This window comes from Bos mutus, chromosome 6 (assembly GCF_027580195.1).
Source record: "Bos mutus isolate GX-2022 chromosome 6, NWIPB_WYAK_1.1, whole genome shotgun sequence".
NCBI lineage: Eukaryota > Metazoa > Chordata > Mammalia > Artiodactyla > Bovidae > Bos > Bos mutus.
Window position 1 is genome coordinate 86,687,762 of NC_091622.1, and position 24,002 is coordinate 86,711,763.

General features: G+C 39.4%; 1 protein-coding gene across 1 annotated transcript in view; it reads right to left on the bottom strand.

Moving 5' to 3' along the window:
* GC (GC vitamin D binding protein) overlaps window positions 1-23,771 on the bottom strand; it is a 42,944-nt gene extending 19,173 nt beyond the window's left edge. The window contains exons 1-4 of the mRNA XM_014478621.2: window positions 23,750-23,771; window positions 18,891-18,983; window positions 2,823-2,892; window positions 1,839-1,971 (exon numbers count right to left, since the gene is read on the bottom strand). Coding sequence (XP_014334107.2) covers window positions 1,839-1,971; window positions 2,823-2,892; window positions 18,891-18,983; window positions 23,750-23,771 — 318 coding nt within the window. The remainder of the gene's footprint in view (window positions 1-1,838; window positions 1,972-2,822; window positions 2,893-18,890; window positions 18,984-23,749) is intronic.
* Window positions 23,772-24,002: the final 231 nt, after the last annotated feature.

Sequence of the window (24,002 nt, forward strand, 5' to 3'; positions counted from 1 at the left end):
AGGACCTAAAGAAAACCTTCATTAATGAGTGGATGGTGTGTGACTACAGCCTTTAGAGGCTGGATCCTCTAGTTTAGTGTTTCTCCATGGGGATATTAACATCTCTGAAGATGAGGGAGGTCCTTTTAAAAAACTCCATTGATTCTGATATGATCTGCCATCTGCATTCTGTTCTAAATACTATGCTGAGAATGGTTACCTCTCTCTGCCTTCCTCCCTTCCCTTTGTAACTTGAACACACTCTTAATTCTTGACTGCCTTGGTCTTCAACACTGATCTATGTTCTTGAACACAGTGGTTCTTGAACGTGCTTTTGCATCATATCACAGACTATATAAAAATTGGCACTGCTTGGGCTGCATAACACAGAAATTCTGATTCAGTAGGTCAAAGATGAGGCCTGAGGTTCTGTTTTTTCCCAAAGCCCCAAAGTTTATTTTCCTGTGTATCATAGCTGAAGCAGTGCTACAACTTAATTTACTGCCTCAACAATGGTAGACTGATTCATGTGGGCAGATTAAGCCCATGGTAATACCACCAAACAATTGTAGCAACGAACTGTTCTTTTTGGGAAGAATTTGATATCTGGAATAATTTGATGCATGGAATAGAAATAGTCATCATGGAAAAAATTATTTGAGGATTTACATGGGAAAAAGACTTTGACATCTTTACACTTACTTTATAAGTTATCTTTTTAGGACAAAACTTCTAAAGATCTTTCCTGTCAGTGAAGGAAACCAATGTGATATTAGTTTTGTAAACCAGAAGTAAACAGTGAAACTTTCACCATTTCTTTGTCTGGCAACTTCCCTATTTTTCCTTTATTACTTTCTTCCAAATAAGAAAAGTTTACAAAGAAAGTAACATATTTATAGAAGAAAATTGCTTTGAACAACAGGAGAAGGAAGATGTAATCCAAAAAACATCAGTGCCATTTCTGTACTTATGATCTGTCTCTAACAATATTGGAGCCCATCTTTGGTCAATGGATGGGTTAGCAAATATATAAAATAAAATGGAAATAAAAATGTGCTCTGTTTTGATTACAATTTGTAGCTTGCTTGTTTAACATAGTGCAGAAGGTAGGGTTGAAATAATGTACTTTTGTGGTTTATGGGAGAAAATGTTAAAATTCTTAGAAAGTAGATAAGGGCCAGATAAAGCAATTAATGGGTAAGAGTCACCATGTAGAATATATTCTAATCAGGTCTTTGGAACATTGTTTCTGTTGGCTAACTGCCACGGCTTTGAATAGGGAGATATTTGCCTGTAGAGGCATTTATCAAGATGCAGTTAAATGCCATTTTTATTTGGCCTGATGACAGTACCAGTAAATTGCTAGAAACACATGTAGTCCCGCCTCTTTTAGCTACTGTCTATATTTTGAAAACTGTCATTTCAGCATTTTAAATTTCTGCAGATATACTCTAATGGAGAAAATGCAGAACTTAGTGTGTGTGTGTATATATAGGCCAATTTTTGAACCTCAAACTAGTTTGAAACCAATGCTAAGTTTTTCCAGGGCAGCTGGTACCAGTCTTGGCATGATACAGGTATGCGTATTGGTAGGCTTCTAAGATATACAGAATGTTGGAATTATTTCAGGAGGTTCATGAACTACACCCCAGTTTTCTCATTTGAAACTTGTAGGACCAACGGGCAAAATTGATCACTACACTAGAATAAATTTTAGTTCTGAGATAATAGGTTTCATATTTCCCCTAAACTTGGAGTAGGTGGGTTGGTGTCTAAGATTTCCCCAAGATGTGATGTAAAGGCCTATCTCGACTCTGTTCTATGGGCCACAACAGATGAGGCCAACCACATATCCCTACTCTGTTGTCATAGCAGTCAGGATCGGCCCCTTCCGCACAGCAGGTTACTGTTAAGGAAACAACTTCATTCACAAGATGGCTGATCTGTTCAAAGGTGCCACTGGAAAATTTTCTGCTGTATAGGACCATTGACCTGAGGAGAAAAATGAACATACTCAGAATTTTTAAAAGTCTTCATGTTTGTGCATATTTTAATATGAAGTCTCTTCCATTGTCTTTTTAGTGGAATTTTGCACACGTTCTTGACCAATAAAAATAGGACATTGACTTTAAAAATAGGTTCACTTAGAACAAAACCTCATCTTGTAAAGCAGTAGAAGATGGAGTTGAGGGGTTCCATCAAACCAGCCTCATGTTCTTTCCTCTCTCAAGCTTCTCTGAATGAACCTGTTCTTGCCCTTGTTATGCTCTTTGCCATAGTCCTAGCATGTACTGCTGCCTTTTAATTCATCTTAGAAAACTATGCTTGCTCTCAACTCATTGGTAAACCTATAGCAAATTCTCAGACCATGGTAGGGGTAGTTCAGCTTGAATCTTTGGATGGTCTCCATATGCCTAACGTCTCTGCCCACTTTGACCCTGGGACTCTATCCTCTTAATCTCAGTGGAGCTCAGTTTAGCCCCTGAAGCTGAATTGAAGTTACCTCACATTGAGCTTTGGAGAAGGCAATGGCACCCCACTCCAGTACTTTTGCCTAGAGAATCCCATGGACGGAGGAGCCTGGTAGGCTGCAGTCCATGGGGTCGCTAGAGTCGGACACGACTGAGCGACTTCACTTTTACTTTTCACTTTTATGCATTGGAGAAGGAAATGGCCACCCACTCCAGTGTTCTTGCCTGGAGAATCCCAGGGACAGGGGAGCCTGGTGGGCTGCCGTCTATGGGGTCGCACAGAGTCGGACACGACTGAAGCGACTTAGCAGCACCCTGAGCTTCATTCTAGGTCAGGTAACCAGGAAGAGTGAATGAATACATCATACTTACAAAGATGTGAAGTCATCTCTTCCCAGGCTGGCAAGGTCCTTGCAGACTTTATCTTTCTCATAATCTCGGCCTAACAATCAGAAATAGAGAAATTGAATCTTTCCTCTTTAAATGAATGGTCCATTAAATGTGTATATACAAAGGGACATGATTCATTGATACGAAACTACCATTTTCTTAATATCTTTGTGCAGCTTCATTTTGGGGGTGCCTTCTTGTTTCTCACAATGGATCAGAATTTGATAACATACTATTTGATGGCATTCTATAAACTTTAATGACAATTAAGTTAAGAAAAAGAATGAAATAGTACTTAAAATAGGTGAATCAAAATATATATGCTAACTAGTAAATTGGAAGTGTTCTTTTTGATATTAGGTCGCTCAGTCATGTATGACTCTTTGCAACCCTCTGGACTGCAGCATGCCAAGCCTCCCTGTCCTTCACTATCTCCTGGAGCTTGCTCAAACCCATGTCCATTGGGTTGATGATGCCATTCAACCATCTCATCCTCTGTCGTCCCCTTCTCCTCCCGCCTTCATTCTTTTCCAGCATCAGGATCTTTTCTAATGAGTCAGCTCTTCATATCAGGTGACCAAAGTATTGGAGCTTCAGCTTCAACATCAGTCCTTCCAATGAATTTTCAGGGTTGATCTCCTTTAGAATGGACTGGTTGGATCTCCTTGCAGTCCAAGGGACTCTCAAGAGTCTTCTCCAACACCACAGTTCAAAAGCATCAATTCTTCGGCATTCAGCCTTCTTTATGATGATGTTAAAAGAAAGCTTTTTATCCCTCCCTCTTTTCTTTGCTTCAGATTCATCCAAGGGCTCAAATGAACCAAGAAGAAAATAAATGGAGAGCATGTCTACATTCCAAAGTGAAGCACTGGGCACAGGCACGCAGGCCTTTCAGGGAGGGGTGTGAGACCTGGTGTTGCCACTCTTGCTTCATTTACACCTCCAGACTAACAGAAGGCTGGGTAAGCTGAGGGAAAAATTGGAAATTAGGCAAAATAATTTTTTGGGAAAGTTGTCAGTCCATGTGATGGGTTCGGGAGAGTGGTAAGAGAGTGCTTTTCTTCACTTCAAGAATTGTAAGAGGGGCTTCAAAGAACACATTCAGACCTTGATAGGTGATCCTTGGAAGATGCGGTGGCATGGTCAGGTATCTGATTCAGTCTTGAGAAAACTGTACATTTAGAAGGGCTGGTTAAGTGGCCTGGGGCAACAGAGGTTGGGCTGTGAGTGGGAGACTCTGCTGTGGCCTGTGTACCTGATGCTGATTGGGCAGGAGAGCAAAACAGGCCTGGAATCCTCCTATCTCTTTTTTTTTTTTTTTGAAGTGGGGAGACATTTATGTAGAAGGCAGTAGGCTACCAAGAGTAGGATGCCCTTGTGCAGATGCAGACAATTTGAAAGTCAAAGGGCTAGAGGGAGCTCTTAAGTTGCCCGATGATGTGAGTGATCACCAGGGATGATGGGGAAAGAGATCTCCGAAGAACCCACAAAAAGAATGTGTTAACTCTGAACATCTGTAACCAGAGAAAGGAACGCTACCTCACCAGGCTGCCCACTGAGTGAGATTTGCTGCTGCTTATCTTTCCTGCTGGCTTCTTTTTTCCTTGTGTTAGCCCTGGAGGAACTAAAAGCAGCCTAGAGAGTAGGATGAAGGAGAAGAGAACAGGCAGAGGAAAGTATATGATCCCCTTTGCCATTAAAGGCAACAAGACTGAAATACAAATGACCTGGGGGAATCAAACTTCCCACTTTAAATGAATTTACAATTTTTTAAAAATTTATTTTTAATTGAAGGATAAGTGCTTTACAATATTGGTTTGGGTTCTGCCATATGTCAACATGAATCAGCCATAGGTATACATGTGTCCCCTCCCTCTTGAACCTCCCTCCCACCTTTCACCCTTTCCTACTCCTTGACAGATGAATGAATAAAGCTGTGGTACATATATACCATGGAGTACTACTCATCCATAAAAAGGAACACATTTGAATTTACAAATTTTTGATGATTGACCAGAAATTTCCATGACTGTTATAAGGTGGTTATTTTGAGGTTCAAAAGGACCATAAGACCTTATTTGTGTGATCAGAAAAATAAAAGTCCTACTTTCAAGTCCCTCGACATGGTTGGGAAAAGCTTGTTCCCACAGGGAATGAGTACTTTGTTGATGGTGAGACCCATGTTTTCAACATACGTATTACATACACAGTATGTTTTCAACATACCCATTACATACACAGTAGGAGAACACAGGGAAGGCAGTCAATATTTGTCCCTGATTCATCATTCATTCAAGTAAGTCTAGGAAATTTCCCAATATTTTGATACTATATTTAAAAAAATAAGTATATAAGTGGCCCAGTTCCTATTATAAATTTTTTTGATGTTTAATAACTCATCCTCCTGGATTTAAATATTGGGAAATCCTTCTTGGGTGATATGATGGCAACTACTGGTGTGCCTTTTACCACCTAGATGGCCTTGCCTCAACTCCACGGAAGAATAAATATATGTAACACAGGGTAGAAATTCTTCTTGTTTTTAAATTGGAATGTGTTAGTTTCAGGTGTACACAGAGTAAATCAGTTATACGTCTATTTACTCTATTTTTAGATCATTTTCCCATATAAGCCATTACAGAGTATTGAGTTCTCTGTGCTATACAGTAAGTTCTTCTTAGTTATCTATTTTACATCATATATTGCTTATATGTAGACATTCTTGTTTTATGATTTGGAGTGGAGGTGGTAGTGGTTGGATACTGACCAGGGAAGATTGTTTTTTTCCCTTTTAAAAAGACTCTCTTTAGGATTTGTTTGAATTAATGGTGAAAATGCCTGATTTTGGTGAAAACTGCTCATAGAGGAAACTGTTGCACCCTAAGTCTTTCAGGTGAGCTGTTTAAAGTATATATCCAAGGTGAGAAGTCAGAATTGAGGGACAAAAGCTTTCTTAAGTGTCATTTTGTAATAAGGGATTAACAATACCATCAACATGACAAAGTGGATAAAACCCTACATAATCAAATATCACATTATCTTGGAATCTAGGATAAGACAGTAGGATTGACAACAGCTTTTGATACTCTATTGACTATCTGAGAACCTTCATGTCTAGTACATTTCCTGTAATTTATTAACTCATTTACAAGGTTGGATATTGTCAATTTCAAAAGGTCAAAATAAAGCAGGAATTTTCTGTTAATCATTAATGGTATCTGGTGGGACTGAAGATTAGGGCACAGAGGGAAAGATTTTAGGATACAGCTATCCTCCTGTAGGGACAGAACAGGTAGTATGAGGATATCAGCGACATTTGTTACTCCTGGGTAGAGCTGAGAGAAATGGCGGACAGTAGATTTTAGTTCAGTGTGAGAGAACTTTATAGCTGTGGCTAATTAATAACTGAAATGATGAACAGCTTTTTGAAGCGAGTTTGTTTTGTCCTAGAAATATTCAAATAGAGTTTAAATAACAGTATATTGGGGGCTTCCTCGATAACTTTGTGGGTAAATAATCCACCTGCAATGCAGGAAACACAGGAGACTCAGGTTCGATCCCTGGGTTGGGAAGGTCCCCTGGAGGAGGAAATGGCAACCCGCTCCAGTATTCTTGCCTGAAAAATCCCATGGATAGAGGAGCCAGGTGGGCTACAGTTCATGGGGTCACAAAGAGTCGGACCCAACCAAGTGACTAAGTATGTGTGCATACATACATTATAGATTCCTGGATTTAGTACACAGTTGTATCCTCATGATCTTCCAGGTCACTTCTAAAAGTTACAAAGTCACCCTTTTTGAAATAGTAAGAGTAAGAAATTATATAGAATCTTTTTTCCAAAGCTTATCCTTTGAAGCTACTCAAAAACATAGCTGGAATAAGAACTCATTTATTCTCAATGCAAACGGGCTAACTTTGTTTAATAAACTCTCCCTATAAAACTTCAGAGGTCACTTTTGTTTTATTGTGACCAGTCAACAAAATGCAAAATGAGAGCCTGCATTAAGTGGGGACACCTCTGAATATTTAAGGAACGATTTTGTTTCTAGCTTTCCAGGTTTCTCACTTCACTAAGGAAGCAGAGTTTCACTCAGTGTGTTGAGAATGTGAGCACATGTGAATGTAGTGCAAGTGGACACTACTGTTTAAACACTAGTTTAAACAGCTTTAATTAAATCAACTGTGTCTGTACAGAAGCACATTGAAATCCATGTGTATTTTTAGTTAGAATGATAACTATTATTAGTTAGAATGACAGAAAACTGAGAAGCTAGATCAACTACACAAGACTTAAAATGGTTTTGGAACCATGTTTTCTTGGAATATTCAGCCTTGGGCAAGACAGAAGCAAGGGAAAAAGCCCAAAAGAGGCACTGAAGAAATTTAGAATTAAAATATAAGATAAAACTGTCCTTACAGAAGTAGCCCGTAGAGGAAGCTGTTACACCGTGTATCTTTTAGGTGGATTACTTTAAATATTTCTGACCAGAAAAAATTCATTTATTCAAAGAGATCTGGAGCTTAACTGGCTAAGTGAGTATGCTAATCACTTTTTCATCTTCTAAAAAGTAACAAATACTGAAGTTAATTTGAAATGCAATTTATTAGAAATCGATTCCTTATTCCATGGAATACTGCATAATGTTTTCACAGCAGTTGAGCTCACTTTGATTCATATGATTAAACCCTATATCAAGTGAATTTCAAATGACATACTCTGTTATTTCATGTGTCATGTGGCTGGGAAGAGGACAGTCTGGACTTTGAGGCAGCTCTGGTAAATATTGGCATAATCCCGGTGACACTGGAAAATCATTTTCACATCCTGATTCCTCAGCACTCAATGTTTACAAATGTCCTTAACGGACTTGCTTTTTGCAGTAGCGTGCCCCTTTTCTATCTGTATTGCAAAACATTTTGGTAACTTGTGCCTCATTCTGGGATTCTGAAAACATTTGGTTTACTTCTGGGAAATCTTTACTGCTTTATGTATCTCTCACCTCTTGCAACACAGCTGACAATACTTGTTCATACATGGGACAGACGTGTCTTGAGGACTTACTCTGTGCCAGGCATTGGGTTCAGTACTAAATATACAATAAAGAGCAAAATAGACATGACCTTGCCCTTGTGGAACTTTTACTCTAGTGGGGATAGACGATATGATACTTACTGTGGTGATACAAACTTTAGGGTATTTTGAATGTTTTAACTATTGGTTTAATCTTTCTCTAAAACCATATTGATCCTCTAGAGAAGCTGTATAGCAGTAGCTATGGTTAGAGCCTAAATAATACTGAATTGAATTAAAAAAAAAAAAAAAAGCAGGATGCTAAGAACTGTCTTAAGTTGCTATTTTCCTATTATGTTCTGGAGAATCATGGGCTTCCAGAACTGTTGGGCATTGACATTTTTGCAGTTTTATTTGTTTGACATTTTTATTTCCATCCTGCACTGACAGACTCATCTGTGTCAGAAAAGGTCAGTATACTCATGCTTTAGACTTAAAGAATAAGGTTTGTACTATTCATTTGGACTAGTAGGGCTAGATATTCAGAGTAGTGGTTTTAGTTGAGAAATTAAACACTGTTGGGCTAATTTAGGAAGTTGCCCTGTTAATCAAAACTAAAGGAAAAAAAAATCACAAAAAACAGATGTCACTAGAAACACTGTCAATGAAGAAGTGGTAATCAAATTAGTACTTTTATTTCATTTTTTTCCCCAGTTTTCTTGGGGGGAGCTCATTTCCATTGACATTTTAAATCATTATTATCTAACCCATTGATCTGGTTTCATACTGATATTTGCTGGCAGGTATGTGGTTTTGAGTTTAAGTCAATGGGCAGAAATTAAATTCTTTTTAATATTGAGTTCTTTTTAATATAGAGTTCTACATGACTTCTACTGACTTCTACATGACTAATCTAGAAGAAATTAACTGTAACTTTTAGGCTGCCATCAATGGAACATTTCAGATGTTGAAAATTCACAAATAGTAGAAGATAGGATAGCAATGGGTCAGTTGCCCAGATATTACAATTGCAGTAGAGGATGGCCTCATAGACTCACTCAAATGTGATGTCTTTGGGTTCAACATGGGTGGTAGGCCATATAGATGCTACCCTCACCAAAGTCCCAAAGGAGGCATTCTTCCTCCATGCATCTCATTTCACCTCTCCTTCGCTTCACAAATTGAGCACCTTGTCATCTACAAAGCCTTTTGCAGAGGTGAAGATAAAGGAGCAAGTTTCCTTCTCCCACCTTTGGCATGAGTGACAGTGTTGTCTTTGGTATCCTGACTTGGAAACTTAGAATGCATTACAGGTCTTGGTTTTTAAAACAGCATAAGAATAAATAACATGATAAAGCACCATATAAGAAATTTGAAAGCCACCAATACTTAAGGAACTGAGGTCTGATAGATAAGAATAAGACCACAACACCAATAGCAACAATGGTGATCATTGCCATAGAAGACATTGAAACAAAGCATATGAACTCCTAGAATGGAAGAGGGCCTTTAGAAAGACTTGTGGAAGGAACTGCCACTTGAAGTGGACCACGAATGACGGGCAGGATGTTAACAGGGATAAATGAATTGGGAGAGGAATTTTAAGTAGAGAGAACAACATGAAAAAAATATATGAAGTTAGAAAATCAGTCATATCTGGAGAATGAATAACCCAATAAAACTGAAGTGAGGGACTTAAATACTAGAAAAGGTGATCACCAAAGTTTTACTTATTTTTTTAAGGTAATTGGGTATTTATTGAAATAACATTCATGTACAGGCATGAAAAACTTGGAGTTGTATTCAAGGAAGAGTAATCTTAGGATCTAAGTGAAATAGTACCTTGTTATTAAGGCTGTTCTATGAAATACGTTAATCTATGTAAAAATATATAGCACATCTCCTGCCTAATATGTACTGCAAGGGGATCAAACCAGTAAATCCTAAAGGAAATCAACCCTGAATATTCATTGGAAGGACTGATGCTGATGCTGAAGCTGAAGCTACAATACTTTGGCCACCTAATGCGAAGAGCCGACACATTGGAAAAGATCCTGATGCTGGGAAAGATTGAAGGCAGGAGGAGAAGGGGGCAACAGAGATTGAGGTAGCTGGATGGCATCACTGACTCAATGAACATGAGTTTGAGCAAGCTCTTGGAGATAGTGAAGGGCAAGAGAGGCCTGGCATGCTGCAGTCCATGGGGTTGCAAAGAATCAGAGATAACTGAGCAACTGAACCATAACAACAAAACGTGGTTAAAACTCAATGAATGTTAGCAGTTCTTCTCATGGTAAAAATCTACTGACAGTACATAGTAGGAAATACAACTTATATGCCTTGTGATCAGGATCCCATGTAACTTGTTGCAGTCCTTCTCTCGGGTGGTAGGCTCCATTATTTTCTGGTCAGAGGAAAATGGTAGAGAAAGTGAAACCCAAACTCCTAGGAATCAGGGAATTGAGTTAACATGTATCCCAGTTACCTCCTGGCCAACTCCCCCTGGATCTGGTCAATAAAACTGTAATCTATCAAAAGTGAGATGATTTCACTCATTGACTCTTTCCTTTGGGAAGTCCCAGCCTGTCACAGGGCCCGGAAACCTATAGTGCTGTATTTCTATTGCTATGGTAATAAATTCCCACACATTTAATGGCTTACATTTACTTCTTAATATTTAGGTTGGGTAGTCTGACACAGATCTCACGGAGCTAAAATCAAGGTGTCAGCAGGGCTCTGTTCTTCTGGAGGCTCTAGTTTAGTTCAGTTGCTCAGTTGTGTCCGACTCTTTGAGACCCCATTGACTGCAGCATGCCAGGCTTCCCTGTCCATTACCAACTCCCAGAGCTTGGTCAAACTCATGTCTATCGAGTCAGTGATGCCATCCAACCATCTCATCCTCTGTCATCCCCTTCTCCTCCTGCCCTCAATCTTTCCCAGCATCAGGGTCTTTTCAAATGAGTCAGTTCTTCACATCAGGTGGCCAAAGTATTGGAGTTTCAGTGTCAGCATCAGTCCTTCCAATGAATATTCAGGGTTGATTTCCTTTAGGATGGACTGGTTGGATCTCCTTGCAGTCCAATGGACCCTCAAGAGTCTTCTCCAACACTACACTTCAAAAGCATCAATTCTTCAGTGCTCAGCTTTCTTTATGGTCCAACACTCACAACCATACATGACTACTGGAAAAACCATAGCTTTGACTAGATGAACCTTTGTCAGCGAAGTAATGTCTCTGCTTTTTAATATGCTATCTAGGTTGGTCATAGCTTTTCTTCCAAGGAGCAAGCATCTTTTAATTTCATGGCTGTAGTCACCATCTACAAATAATTTTGGAGCTCCCCAAAATAAAGTCTCTCACTGATTCCATTGTTTTCCCATCTATCTGCCATGAAGTGATGGGACCGGATGTCATGATCCTAGTTTTCTGAATGCTGAGTTTTAAGCCATCTTTTTCACTCTCTTCTTTCACCAAGAGGCTCTTTAGTTCTTCTTTGCTTTCTGCCATAAGGGTGGTGTCATATGCATGTCTGAAGTTATTGATATTTCTCCCAGCAGTCTTGATTCCAGCTTGTGCTTCATCCATCCTGGCATTTCACACAATGTACTCTGCATATAAGTTAAATAAGCAGGGTGACAATATACAGCCTTGACATACTCCTTTCCCGATTTGGAACCAGTCTGTTCGTGTCCAGTTCTGTCACTTCTTGACCTGCCTACAGATTTCTCAGGAGGCAGGTCAGGTGGTCTGGTATTCCCACCTCTTTACGAATTCTCTGTGCTTTGGAGGCTCTAGGGGAGAATCCATTTCCTTGCCTGCTCCAGTCTCTAGACACCTCAGCTTCTGGGCTCAAGAGCCCTTTCCTCCATTTTCAAAACTGGCAACTTTGTACCTCTCTGTGCCTTTTCTCCTTAGCACATCTTCCTCTGACTGATTCTCTTCTGCTTCTCTCTTGTGATTGCATTGGCCTTACTCAGGTAATACTTTCTATATTTTTCTGTTTTAAGAACAGCTGAACCTGCAACCTTAATTCCCCTTTGTGACGTAAGCTAGAGTTTTTTCAGGTTCCAGGCATTCTGACATTGACATTTCTGGAGGACGCTCTTTCTGCCTCCCATACATGTTACTATTTAAGCCTGAGATTGTACCCACCATTAGGTGACTCCAAATAGAGACCAGAATTGGTGTGGATTCATATAAGACAGTCTGATTCCTAGAATCCCACTAGCTGGCTATGCATGTTCATCCCTATTGTTTCATTGTTGTTTTTCATTTGGTAAGTTGTGTCCAGCTCTTTGTGACCCCCATGGACTATAGCACTCCAGGCTCCTCTGTCCTCAACTATCTCCTGGAGTTTGCTCAAATTTATGTCCATTCCATCAGTATCATTTCATTAGCTGCTGGGAGCCACCACAGGAGATCCCACCCATGACAAAGGTCATGCGGAGAGAACCTGACAGGCAAAGGCAGATCAGGCCTCAAGGGACCCCCTGGATCTGCTCGAGCATCTACCCCCAAACCAGAATCTGTCTGTCTTACTATTTTGTGCCTTTCACCAACTCTTCTGACATTAACAGGGGGCTATCCCTGACCACCTTTCTCTTGAAAAAGTCAACTTAGGGTTTTAGTTAATAAGTCTCCTGGGAATGAAAGGAATATTTCTATTTTAACCCCTCTGTTGGCATTCTAGCTTGCCTGACAGGTTTATCCATACTCTTGCAAGTAACACACATGATTGTTCACAACTCCCCAACCTTGAAAGGCACAGGAAGCCAAAACATTCTAAAAGTCCTTTAAGGGATGAAAGATTATTAGAATAGATAGTACTGGTAACTGCTACTGCTGCTAAGTCACTTCAGTCGTGTCTGACTCTGTGCGACCCCATAGACGGCAGCCTACCAGGCTCCCCCGTCCCTGGGACTCTCCAGGCGAGAACACTGGTGTGGGTTGCCATTTCCTTCTCCAACGCATGAAAGTGAAAAGTGAAAGTGAAGTCGCTCAGTCGTGTCCGACTCTTAGCGACCCCATGGACTGCAGCCCACCAGGCTCCTCCGAGTACTGGTAAAGGGCTTCATTATTGGGCCAATGCTTGCTGCCAAGTCCCCATATCCCTTGTCCATTGTGCACCTTGGAGTGCATTAGTTAACACAGTTGGAATGTAAGAAAAACAAGTAGCAGCCTTGGAATTAACCACATCAGACCTCTGAGCTAATTGTTTCTTTCTTTGTTGTAACTCACTGCACCTTTGCTCCCTGAGAATGTAACTCTGTTTAGCACTTTCTGAGGCTGACATAGATTAGAAATATAAAGAAAAAACACTTCAAGGGAAAATAAGTTTTCTGGTTGAGCAGGCTTTATCAAAAAAGGGTCATAAAATGTCCACAGGCCTCTAAGGCCAGAAGATAATGTACACAACATTGTTTATGGGAAAGGTATGCAGAAAAAATCCTGGTTTAGATAAAGACGTAATGTTTGGGCTGACTCTGTATGACTTTGCATCTTTAATTTCCCTCTATGTACAAGTCAAGGTATAAAAGTTCCTTTCGAAAATAAAGTTATGGGCCTCGCTCACCGAAGCTTGGTCTCCCCCTGTCATTCTTTTTTTCTTTTCTCTCCTTTTCTCTCTCTGTTCTTCTTTCAGGATGCCTCCTTGGAACACAGGAGCTTTATTGGCTTTCTGTGTAAACCAAGGAAGATCAAGCCTCTTTCTCTTCCCTTTTTACTTTCCTTATCGCCTATGCAGTCATCCTGAGGGTACCCCTGGATCCTGCTGGGGCTGGACCCCAGCAATTAGCCTCTCAGTAGTGATTCTACTTTGGATATAATTCAGTTTTGAATTCTACTTACCACATTATGCCAAATTTTGCATTGTTTTTTAGTTTGAATTGTTTGGGGAAGTGATGGGAGGTAGGGTTTTGATTAGGGAAGCCATTACAATAGCTGGATGAAGGGGAACAAGAACCTGCACAAGGAGTGTATAAGGAAATGGAACTGTACTGGTAAAGAAGCTGCCTGCCAATATAGGAGATGTAAAAGATGCGGGTTTGATCCCTGGGTTGGGAAGATCCCCTGAAGAAGGGCATGGCAACCTACTCCAGTGTTCTTGCCTGGAGAATCCCATGGACAGAGGAACCTGGTGGGCTACAGTCCATAGAGTCACAAAGAGTTGGACATGACTGGGAAGCAACTTAGCATGCAGATAGGAGTGTTCCCAGGTGTTAACTAGAGCTATGCAGAGGGCAAGGCGACAGACAAAAGGGAACACTGAAGAGGCTCTGTGCAAGGCTGATGTGTTTCAGGGCTAAAATATTTAGAATATAGAAGTGATTGAGTATAGATTAACAAATGGATAGAATAAAATCCAACAATGCTCTACAAGACGGAACATAGATGGCTTAGAGGTGATAGTGCCCTAAAAATAGGGAAGTTTAGAAGACAGAGCCGGTTTCATGGAATAGGTATGAAATGAGGTTTGGATCAGTTGTGGATGACCTTGGTGGACAGAATGAATTTCACTTGCTTCCCCCTAAATCAGTGGTAATGACTGGTTCTCTCTTACACTTGTCCTGAGATTAGTTAAAGACTGTTTCAGCTACGTGTCTCATGTGAGGCAGTGAAGCAATGATTGTGAGCATTGCCTTTGTAAACCCAGTGAATTAATGTAAAATTCTGATTCTGCCAATTACTAGCTCAGTTATTTTGGATAAGTTACTTAGCCACTCTTTCCCTCAATTTTCCCACTTATAAAATAGGTATAATAGTACTGATAGTCATCATGGTGTTGAAAGGATGAAGCAAATGTATCTAAAAGATTTTAAAAGAATGTATCTAAAAGATTTAAGTTGGCACATTGTAAATTATTAGCTATTTTATTCAGTTCATAAAATCTAGTGTCAGTGCTTTATAATGAAAATAACAAGAGACTTAAAATCTACTCCTTCCAGGATATCTGTGATGTGTCTTAGTTGACATTTCTTATCATTGCTGTTTAGTCTCTAAATCATTTCTGACTCTTTTACTATCCCATGGACTGCAGCCCACAGGCTCCTTTGTCCATGGAGTTCTCCAGGCAAGAATACTGGATTGGGTTGCCATTTCCTTCTCCAGGGGATCTTCCAGGCCCAGGGATTAAGCCTACCTCTCCTGCATTTGCAGGTGGATTCTTTACCACTGAGCTACCAGGAAAGCCCCTTAATTTTCCTTAAATACTCAAAACTATCTTATGAGGTAGGTACTCTAATAAACTTAATTTTGCGATTTTACACACAAAAAAGTCTACTAACTGTACTATGTGGCAAGTACTGTTCTAAAACTGAGGATTCCAGCCGGGAACAAAAAATCCTTGATTTCATGGAATTTACCTTTTACATCTTACTTTCATTACAAAAAAAATAAATGAACAGCGGGTGATAAGATGATGAGTGCTATAAACAAAAGCAAAATGAGACTAAGATGGGGTAAGGGAATAGAGAAAAATGTAGTAGGTGCTATTGGTAGGTAGGTTGATCAGGGAGGCCTTCTCTGTATGTGAACTTGGAGCAGACAGAGGGGGGTCCATGCGAAGTGACCATAGATACTAGAGGGAGGCCAAGCAGTTCCTTTTTAATGATTTCAACTTCTTCCTATAGAGATCAACCTTGTGACCTTTTAAAGTGTGTGTACACACCCCTATAGCCCAGCTGTGACGGTGAGTGCGTACCTGACATTGGACTTGACAGCAATGAAGCATAACTTGGCTATTGATTTCCACAGAGGTTAGCATTGCTTTCGATGATCGAGTTTAGATTCTTCTCTGACTGCAGTTCTTCCTCCTTTCCCTTATCATCTAAGCCTCTTTAAGCTTTTACTTGGGCTGCTTTGTGAGCTTAGATCAGGTCCTATTTGTTCCTAGCCTAGGACATTTGCACCTGGCTTCCTTCTGCTTGAAACATACTTCTGGATATTTACACAGCCGTCTTCTTTTCATCATGTAGATCTCAAATCCTGTGTCACCTCCTCTGTCACCATTATGTTTGCTTTGCAGAGATAATATATAGACATATCTGGGAAATTAGAATATCTACTTGCTCTAAATTACTTCTCTTTAGCATTCAGTATAGCTATGTTCCTTAATCAAACTTAGGACAACTTTGATTTTCACATGGCTACTGAAGAAGTGGTGGTCAACTTGTAGAAAAGAGAAACAGAATGATTCAGCAGGGGATAAACCATATTGTTTAACCATATTGTCTTAGGACTGTTTTGACAGCTAACTGGGAGAAAGGAAAATACAGCTTACCCAGCAACCTGAGGGAAATTTACTTTCTTCTTGCTGTTTCATATCATGTTTAATAAAATTAACTTCCCTGGTGGCTCAGACAGTAAAGCATCTGCCTACAGTGTGGGAGACCCAGGTTCAATTCCTGGGTCAGGAAGATCTCCTAAGAGAAGGGAATGGCAACCTACTCCATTACTCTTTGGATTTCCCTGGTGGTTCATACGGTAAAGTGACTGTCTACAATGTGGGAGACCCGGGTTCAAGCCCTGGGTTGGGAAGATCCCTTGGAGAAGGAAATGGCAATCCACTCCAGTACTATCGCCTGGAAAATGCCATGGACAGAGGAACCTAGTAGGCTAAAGTCTATGGGGTTGCAAAGAGTCAGACATGACTGAGCGACTTCACTTTCACTTTAATAAAATTATGCTGAGAATGAATTGCTTAAAGCAAAAGGAAAATGTGCTTGCCAACAGCTCTTATAAACAGCAGTGGTTTATTTCTTGTAGCATTATTTCTGTGGTGATTGTGAGGCTGTGTCAGTAGCCTTCTTGCTTGTTTCTTAGAAGAGGGAAAGATACAATTTGGATTAGTGCTTTATCCAGTTTTGAATACAGAAGCCAAGTGGAGGCAATTGGTGGACATAATTTTCTTGTCATTCACAGGGTAGCTAAAGTGGATATTATATCATTTAGATTTAACATATTTGGTAAGCCCTTCTCTCACAAGATGTATACAAGGGCTTATGAACTGAATCCCCAGTACCATCTGATATTCGAGTATGGGCCTGACTGGAGCTAATGCTCATACTGTATACATTTTAGAGCTGATGTTTTCCAGAGACTGTTTCTACGGGATATAGGCATTTTAGGAAACAGCCCATATGTCTGGGAAACTCTGGCTTAAATTTTCTTGTTTTGTTGTCCTATGAGTTCTGAGAAACCAAAAACATTGATCATAAACCAGCAAAGAAGGACTAACGTATGGCTTATTTCTTAAATATATTTGTATATAGAAACTTCTTTATAAAATGAGTGTTAAGGGACATACACCTTGGAAAAGGGGTTCTTTTTTGGGTGGGTGATAAGTCAGCTCTCAAGAACTAGACAGAGAGAACTATAACCCTAACCAATCCTCCAGCATCCAAAATTCCTTTCAATTACTTTAATATGTGCACTTCCTGCCAGGAGTGAGCACACCTCGCTTTCAGGTAAATCATCGACTTGGTATTTGGGTCATGCTCAGGTGTTATAGAACTGAGAACTGATGGCTCAGGACTACAGTCACCAAATATTGGACATTTATTAGGTAATTGTATTTTACGTCTCAGGTATCATCCTCTGAGCTATGGCACATAGTTAACCAAGTTCATTGTGAAGTTCAGTTCAAGGGAGCTGGCTTGAAGTTTTTAGCATCCGTTACATCATGGGCTGAGAGAATGCTACAGGATGTCGAAAAAGAGGTTGCTGAATACTGGTATTCTCCAAAGCACTGTAACTGAAGTTAATCCAGTGTACACTTACTGAGTCAGTAGAACAAAACGGCACATTCTGGCATTCACATGTAGTCCCAGAACTTAACCATTACTGGCCTTTCTGTGTTGTGAAGATCCAGATCTGAAACTAGTTCAGGAGGACTTTCGAGGCTCAGATCTGCCCCAGGGAAACCCTGGGAAAAGGAATAGGCTTTCAGGGTTCCTTGGGACCTGGGCTATTCAGAGGTCTTGTAACAGACATGAATAAGACAAAATTTAAAAATAATTTGAATGAGAAAAGAAGATTATTTTCTTAAAAAGTGAATGTAAAAGAATAAGAAAGGCAGGAGTAAGATTATTCTTGTCACAGTTAATAACTGATTCCTGGGGTACACATATTTTATTCCACTGGTTAAATGTTGTTCATATGAATTCTAATATATGACTTGGGTAAAGCTGTTAACTGCCAGCACTACATGAAAATTTTAACTTTTCAAAGCAGGATGAATGCAGATTCCATTTATAAGCATTAAAGAATCACCCAGAAAGTAAACTGAGACAGATTATGAATTTTGAAGCTTGGGAAACTTGCCACAAAGTTGTATATTGCTCAAAGATGAAGACACTAGTTGATAAATGAACTCAATGAGAAATATAGCTCAAAGATCTTAATAGTCATATTTCATAGCTGTTAAGTTCTTTTTTTCTTTTATTTTTTTTTAAATTTAAATTTATTTATTTTAATTGGAGGCTAATTACTTTACAATATTATATTGGTTCTGCCACACATCAACACTGGGATGACCCAGAGGGATGGTATGGGGAGGGAGGTGGGAGGGGGGTTCAGGGTGGGGAACACGTGTTAAGTTCTTTTATGTGAGATATTTTAGAAACTATAATGTGGTTTCAAATGTTGCATATAGAGGATTCCTTGAAGAAGTTAAAAAAAAAACTCACTTGACTTCATGCATCATTGATATGGTACATCACGCTCTCAATGGCCGTGAAAAACGAAGCTTAGTGATGGATCACAATCTCCCTCTGCATTCTCTTTTAACAAATAAAAACATTCTAATTTTGAACCATTTTCTTAGATCTTGGTTATTAAGAAAGTAGGGAAAGATAAATGACAAATCATATAGCTTTTCTTTCTTTCATGAGATTCTTCTTGGCTATTCTATTAGAAAACTATGTCACATCTGAGTTTAAGGTTAACCCACTTTTATTCTTCCCTCTCTCCCTCTTTCATATGGTAATGAAATTAAACTAGTGGAAGTTCTTGCAAATGGTCACAGCACTGGAAATCTTACCTCTCTCTAGAGCATGCACAAAGGCTACAGCAAGGAGGGAAACCAGGATCCTCTTCATTTTTCTGCCACCACGTCCTGTATCACCTCCTTCTCCTGCAGGTTACCCAGTTTAAAAAAATGGCAGCCCAAAGTAACCAATTCCCTTTTACTAAAATTCCGAGCTATGCACTAATCAATTATTAATCTCTACACAGAAGCAAGGGCAGTCATCCTTGGGCCACAGGAGATAAAGTATCATCAATCAAAGCAAATAGACAAGCTGTAGAAAATGTAGTGGAAAATCTAGGAGAGTTCAATCATTAACTTTGTCAAACTGCAAAAGAATCAGGATATATATAGATACCCCCCACTCCCGCCATTGCTGCTTTTCACTGAAGCTTATCTCGTGTATTTATGGGTACATTTTCCCTCCCTCTTTATGTGTTGTCTTTGAACATTCCCTACTCTTCTCATGTGTACAAATGGAAACTTGAGGTCTCTCTTTGTTTAAACCTACTTCAAGTAAAGAGTATCTTAAAATAGCACTGACTAGATGTTTAAGTAATAAGGGGAAAAAGTGAGAACCCAGTTTATCACAATTGCTCAAATCCATAATCTTAACGCTATGAATTTTATTGAGGATGATAGGATGGTACTTTATGTGCTATATTACACATATATTTCAAAAGCACTGAGATACATATTGAAATAACCCTTGAAGTGAGGTAGATAATAACTGAGGAGGTTAAATGGTTTGCCCCAAATCACAGTGGCAAAGCTTGCGTTCCTTAGAGCTCATTTAAAGTTCTTGTTACTAATACTATACAACTGGTATATTTTAGGATAACATAACGTGAGTTCATGATTGGCCTTGTAAATGCAGAATCCACTATCTTCATTTTGCAGATAACAGAACTAAACCTCCAGCTCTGTGACTTGCCCAGAGAGGCACAGGCAGTTACTGTTCATTCCATCATTGGAATCAGGTCAACGTTTGGTTCTTGCAATAGTCCTCTTTTCAGGAAATGGGGTCAGATAAGGTTTGGGTAGACTTCCCTGGTGGCTCAGACAGTAAAAGCATCTGCCTACAATGTGGGAGACCCGGGTTCGATCCCTGGGTTGGGAAGATCCCCTGGAGAAGGCAATGGCACCCCACTCCAGTACTCTTGCCTGGAAAATCCCATGGACAGAGGAGCCTGGCAGACTGCAGTCCATGGGGTCACAAAGAGTCAGATACGACTGAGTGACTTCACTTCACTTCACTTCACTTCACTTCACTTCAAGGTTTGGGTACACCAGCTCTGGAATAAAACCCCTACTCAGCTCTCCTTTGGCTGTATAACCTTGGGAAATCATTTTGTCTAAGCCTTACCTCTCACCTATGTAAGTAGTGATAACTCTTAGCACTTTTGTTACAAGAGTGTTGTGAGTGTAATAAAATGATGTGCAGGGTTAACCATAACAATAAACACAGGGTAGCATGCATTAATACTGAAGTGAAGTCAAGGCACTCAGGCGTGTCCGACTCTCTGTGACCCCATGGACTGCAGCCTGCCAGGCTCCTCTGTCCATGGGATTTTCCAGGCAAGAGTACTGGAGTGGGGTGCCATTGCCTTCTCCAGGGGATCTTCCCAACCCAGGGATCAAACCCTGGTCTCCCTCATTGTAGGCAGATGCTTTTACTGTCTGAGCCACCAGGGAAGTCCGTTAACCACTTAGCATTAATGTTAACCACTACTGTTATTTTAGCTATTCTCTTCACTGGCTCTCTAAATTTATAATAACTAAGAAGGTTGATGAAACTAATGTGGCCTGGAACTCAGTAGAAAATCTTAAAGCCAGCCTATATCCTGGACTTAGGACCATCACAGATAAGTGGTAGAGAATTTTGATATCAACTTAGTAACTAAGGATGAACTGCATGGGTATATTTCATGAAAGTCTCAAACTGCATAACTAGTTACATTTTTAGTCAGCTTCTCCATCTATATTGAAAATTGTGGAGTGTTAAGTTCAGAAAAGGGAGTCCAGAAAGTTCAGAAAATGGAAAAGACAACTAAGCAAAATTAAAGCAGAGATATCTCAATAAAGCCAATGGAAATACATGTTCTAGAGGAGACTGAAAGATACTCATTAAATATTTCTAGAGGCCAGATGGGAAGATTGTCTTACTGGTCAATGACCAATTATATGCTTTTCAAAGATTGACTGCCTGCCTACCACAAGTCTTCTAAACTTTTCCCTTGGCTAAACTCTTCATTTCATGGCATCCAGTCCCATAACTTTATGGCAAATAGAAGGGAAAAAAGTGAAAACAGTGACAGATTTTATTTTCTTGGGCTTCAAAATCACTGCAGATGGTAATTGCAGCTGTGAAGTTAAAAGACACTTGCTCCTTGGAAGGAAAACTTACAAATGTAGACAACATATTAAAAAGCAGAGATATCCCTTTGCCAACAAAAGTCCATATGATCAAAGCTATGGTTTACTAGTTATGTATGGATGTGACAATAGTTATGTATGGATGTGGCAGTTGAACCATAAAAAAGGCTGGGCACTGAAGAACTCATGCTTTAGAATTGTGGTGAAGGAGAAAACTCTTGAGAGTCCCTTGGACTGCAAGGAGATCAAACCAGTCTATCCTAAAGGAAATCAGTCCTGAATATTCATTGGAAGGACTGATACTGAAGCTAAAGTTCCAATACTTTGACCACTTGGTGCAAAGACCTGGCTCACTGGATAAAATCCTGATCCTGGGGAAGATTGAGGGCAGGAGGAGAAGGGGTCGACAGAGGATGAGATGGTTGGATAGCATCACTGACTCAATGGACTTGAATTTGAGCAAAATCCGGGAGACAGGGAAATCTGGCCTGTTGCAGTCTATGGGATTGCAAAGAGTCAGATACGACTAGTGACTAAACAACAACAAACTCTTAGTTTATTTTGCAAGTTAATTTACAAGTGTGTTTTTGTCTTACTATAGATTATTTGGAAACAGAAAATAAACAAGTACCGAAGCACTTAAAAATAATTAAGAGGGACTTCCTTTCTAGTCCAGTGGCTGGGACTCTGTGCTCCCTATGCAGGAAGTCTGGGTTCAATCCCTGGTCGAGGAACTATGTCCCACATGCAAAGAACTGGTGCAGCCAAAGTAAATAAATATTTTTTTTAAAAATTACTAAGAATCCTAGAACTCAGAATGACTATTAACATAGTTTCCATTTTTAGGATAATATCCATGTCAAACATGACTGCCTCAGTGGTAAAGAATCTGCCTGTCCATGGAGGAGACATGGATTTGATCCCTGGATTGGGAAGATCCCACGTGGAGCAAAGCAATTAAGCCCATGCACCACATTTATTGAACCAGTACTCTGCAACAAGAGAAGCCACTGCAATGAGAAACCCATGTACCACTAGAGAGTACCCCGTGCTCTCTGCAACTAGAGAAAAGACTGATCAGCAATGAAGATCCAGCAGAGCCAGTAAATAAATAATTTTTAAAAAGATAATACACATATCTACTTTTATAGAGTTTTTTATTTAACAGTATTTTATCTTCTGATGAGTTTACTCAAAGGTACATTAGGTTGTTTCCCATTTATGTTGTTACAATATAAGATCAGCCTGTTCTTTCATTTAAAAAAATTTATAACTTTATCTCTGCTTTTGCAATAACAACGACCACTTTTGTCTAATGATAAACTACATGGAGCAAGAGTTGCAAAACCTCATTTAGGTGTCCTCTTGAGAAATCTCTACACAAGCTGCCAAATGCATTCTCTTGTCTAAGTTTATTTTTCCAACTGACAATTGGCACTCATGTGCTAATAGAAAAACACATGAAACTTTTCTCAGTCTTATTTATATAACTCTCCTTAATTCTTTTAAATGGTGATGGCTTACAGTGATTCTACTGGGAAGAAATAATGGGCTTCAATGAGATATTTCAAGTTGCCATGACTACTGTATTCATTGAGGGCTGGGGGAAGATAAAAAAGACCAAGTGAAATCTTCTGCCACTGTTGCAGCAACTCAAAATCATAATAAAAAGTTATTATTAAAGAATTATTTATTAAATATTTAAGCAGTAGAATTTCAGAGGAATTTTTTGCCCATAAAGAATAGAATATACAAGAGTTGAAATAAATTGTTGTATGCATGACATTGATGTAATATTTTAACCAGTTAAAAAGCCTATTTGAAGAAATCTCCTGCCTCTTTATCTTAACACTGGCTTAAGAAGAAATGTAAGTTTTTCCCTAAACAGAGCTAGTTCTAGGCAAAATTGTGAGTTAAAGCCCATCTTTAGTTCTTTCGCTATCATATTTTCTTTTTTTAGTGAACTCTTAGATCTTATGCACTTAACTAAAAAGAATTTTTAACATTTTATGCTGTGATAGTCTGCTTAAAACTCTCACATTATAGTATTCCAGTAGAAATGAACTTCTTCAAATTTATTTCATTTGCAAGGAAGTTTTCATGTGGATTCTCTTAATACTGTTGAAGTGCTTTGTCACTATTTTTCCCTGATAAATGACCTGATGAAATGGATATTGGTCAAGTGACGTCCTTAAAGCTAATGTGCAGAGTTGGCACAGAGCACAGTCTTGATTGCAGGGTACTCTTAAAACCCAACCATCTTGCTTTTCTCAACTCCCATGAGAAATTCCAATACCCTGATAAGTCCCTTCTTTAAGCTTATTCAAGCAGTATTTATTTGTAATTAAAAGCATCTTAACTAACATACTTTTAGACCAATCTTTCCTCTGTTGCTGTCATTATTTATCTGAAATGCAAAGTGATCCATACTATTTCTTTCCCTACTTTAGCTTCAGCTAAATGCCTATGTTTAAAGTTGGTGACTTCATCCTACTTACCTCTGTAGGATACTTTTCGCATATTAAAATTTAATACAGCTGACCTGCTTGTGGTTCATGGAACACATTGTGCTGCTGGGCTCCCAAAGGTCTTGTTCACAGCCTTTTCCTTGGACGACTCCCCTATGGCATTTTGTGTGTTTGCTTTTAATAGAAGAAGGTTTTCACTTATTTATTTAACATATGTTTAATTGACACCACTCTGCACCAGCTGTTATGCAAATAGTTGGTGTAACAGTGGCATACATACCTA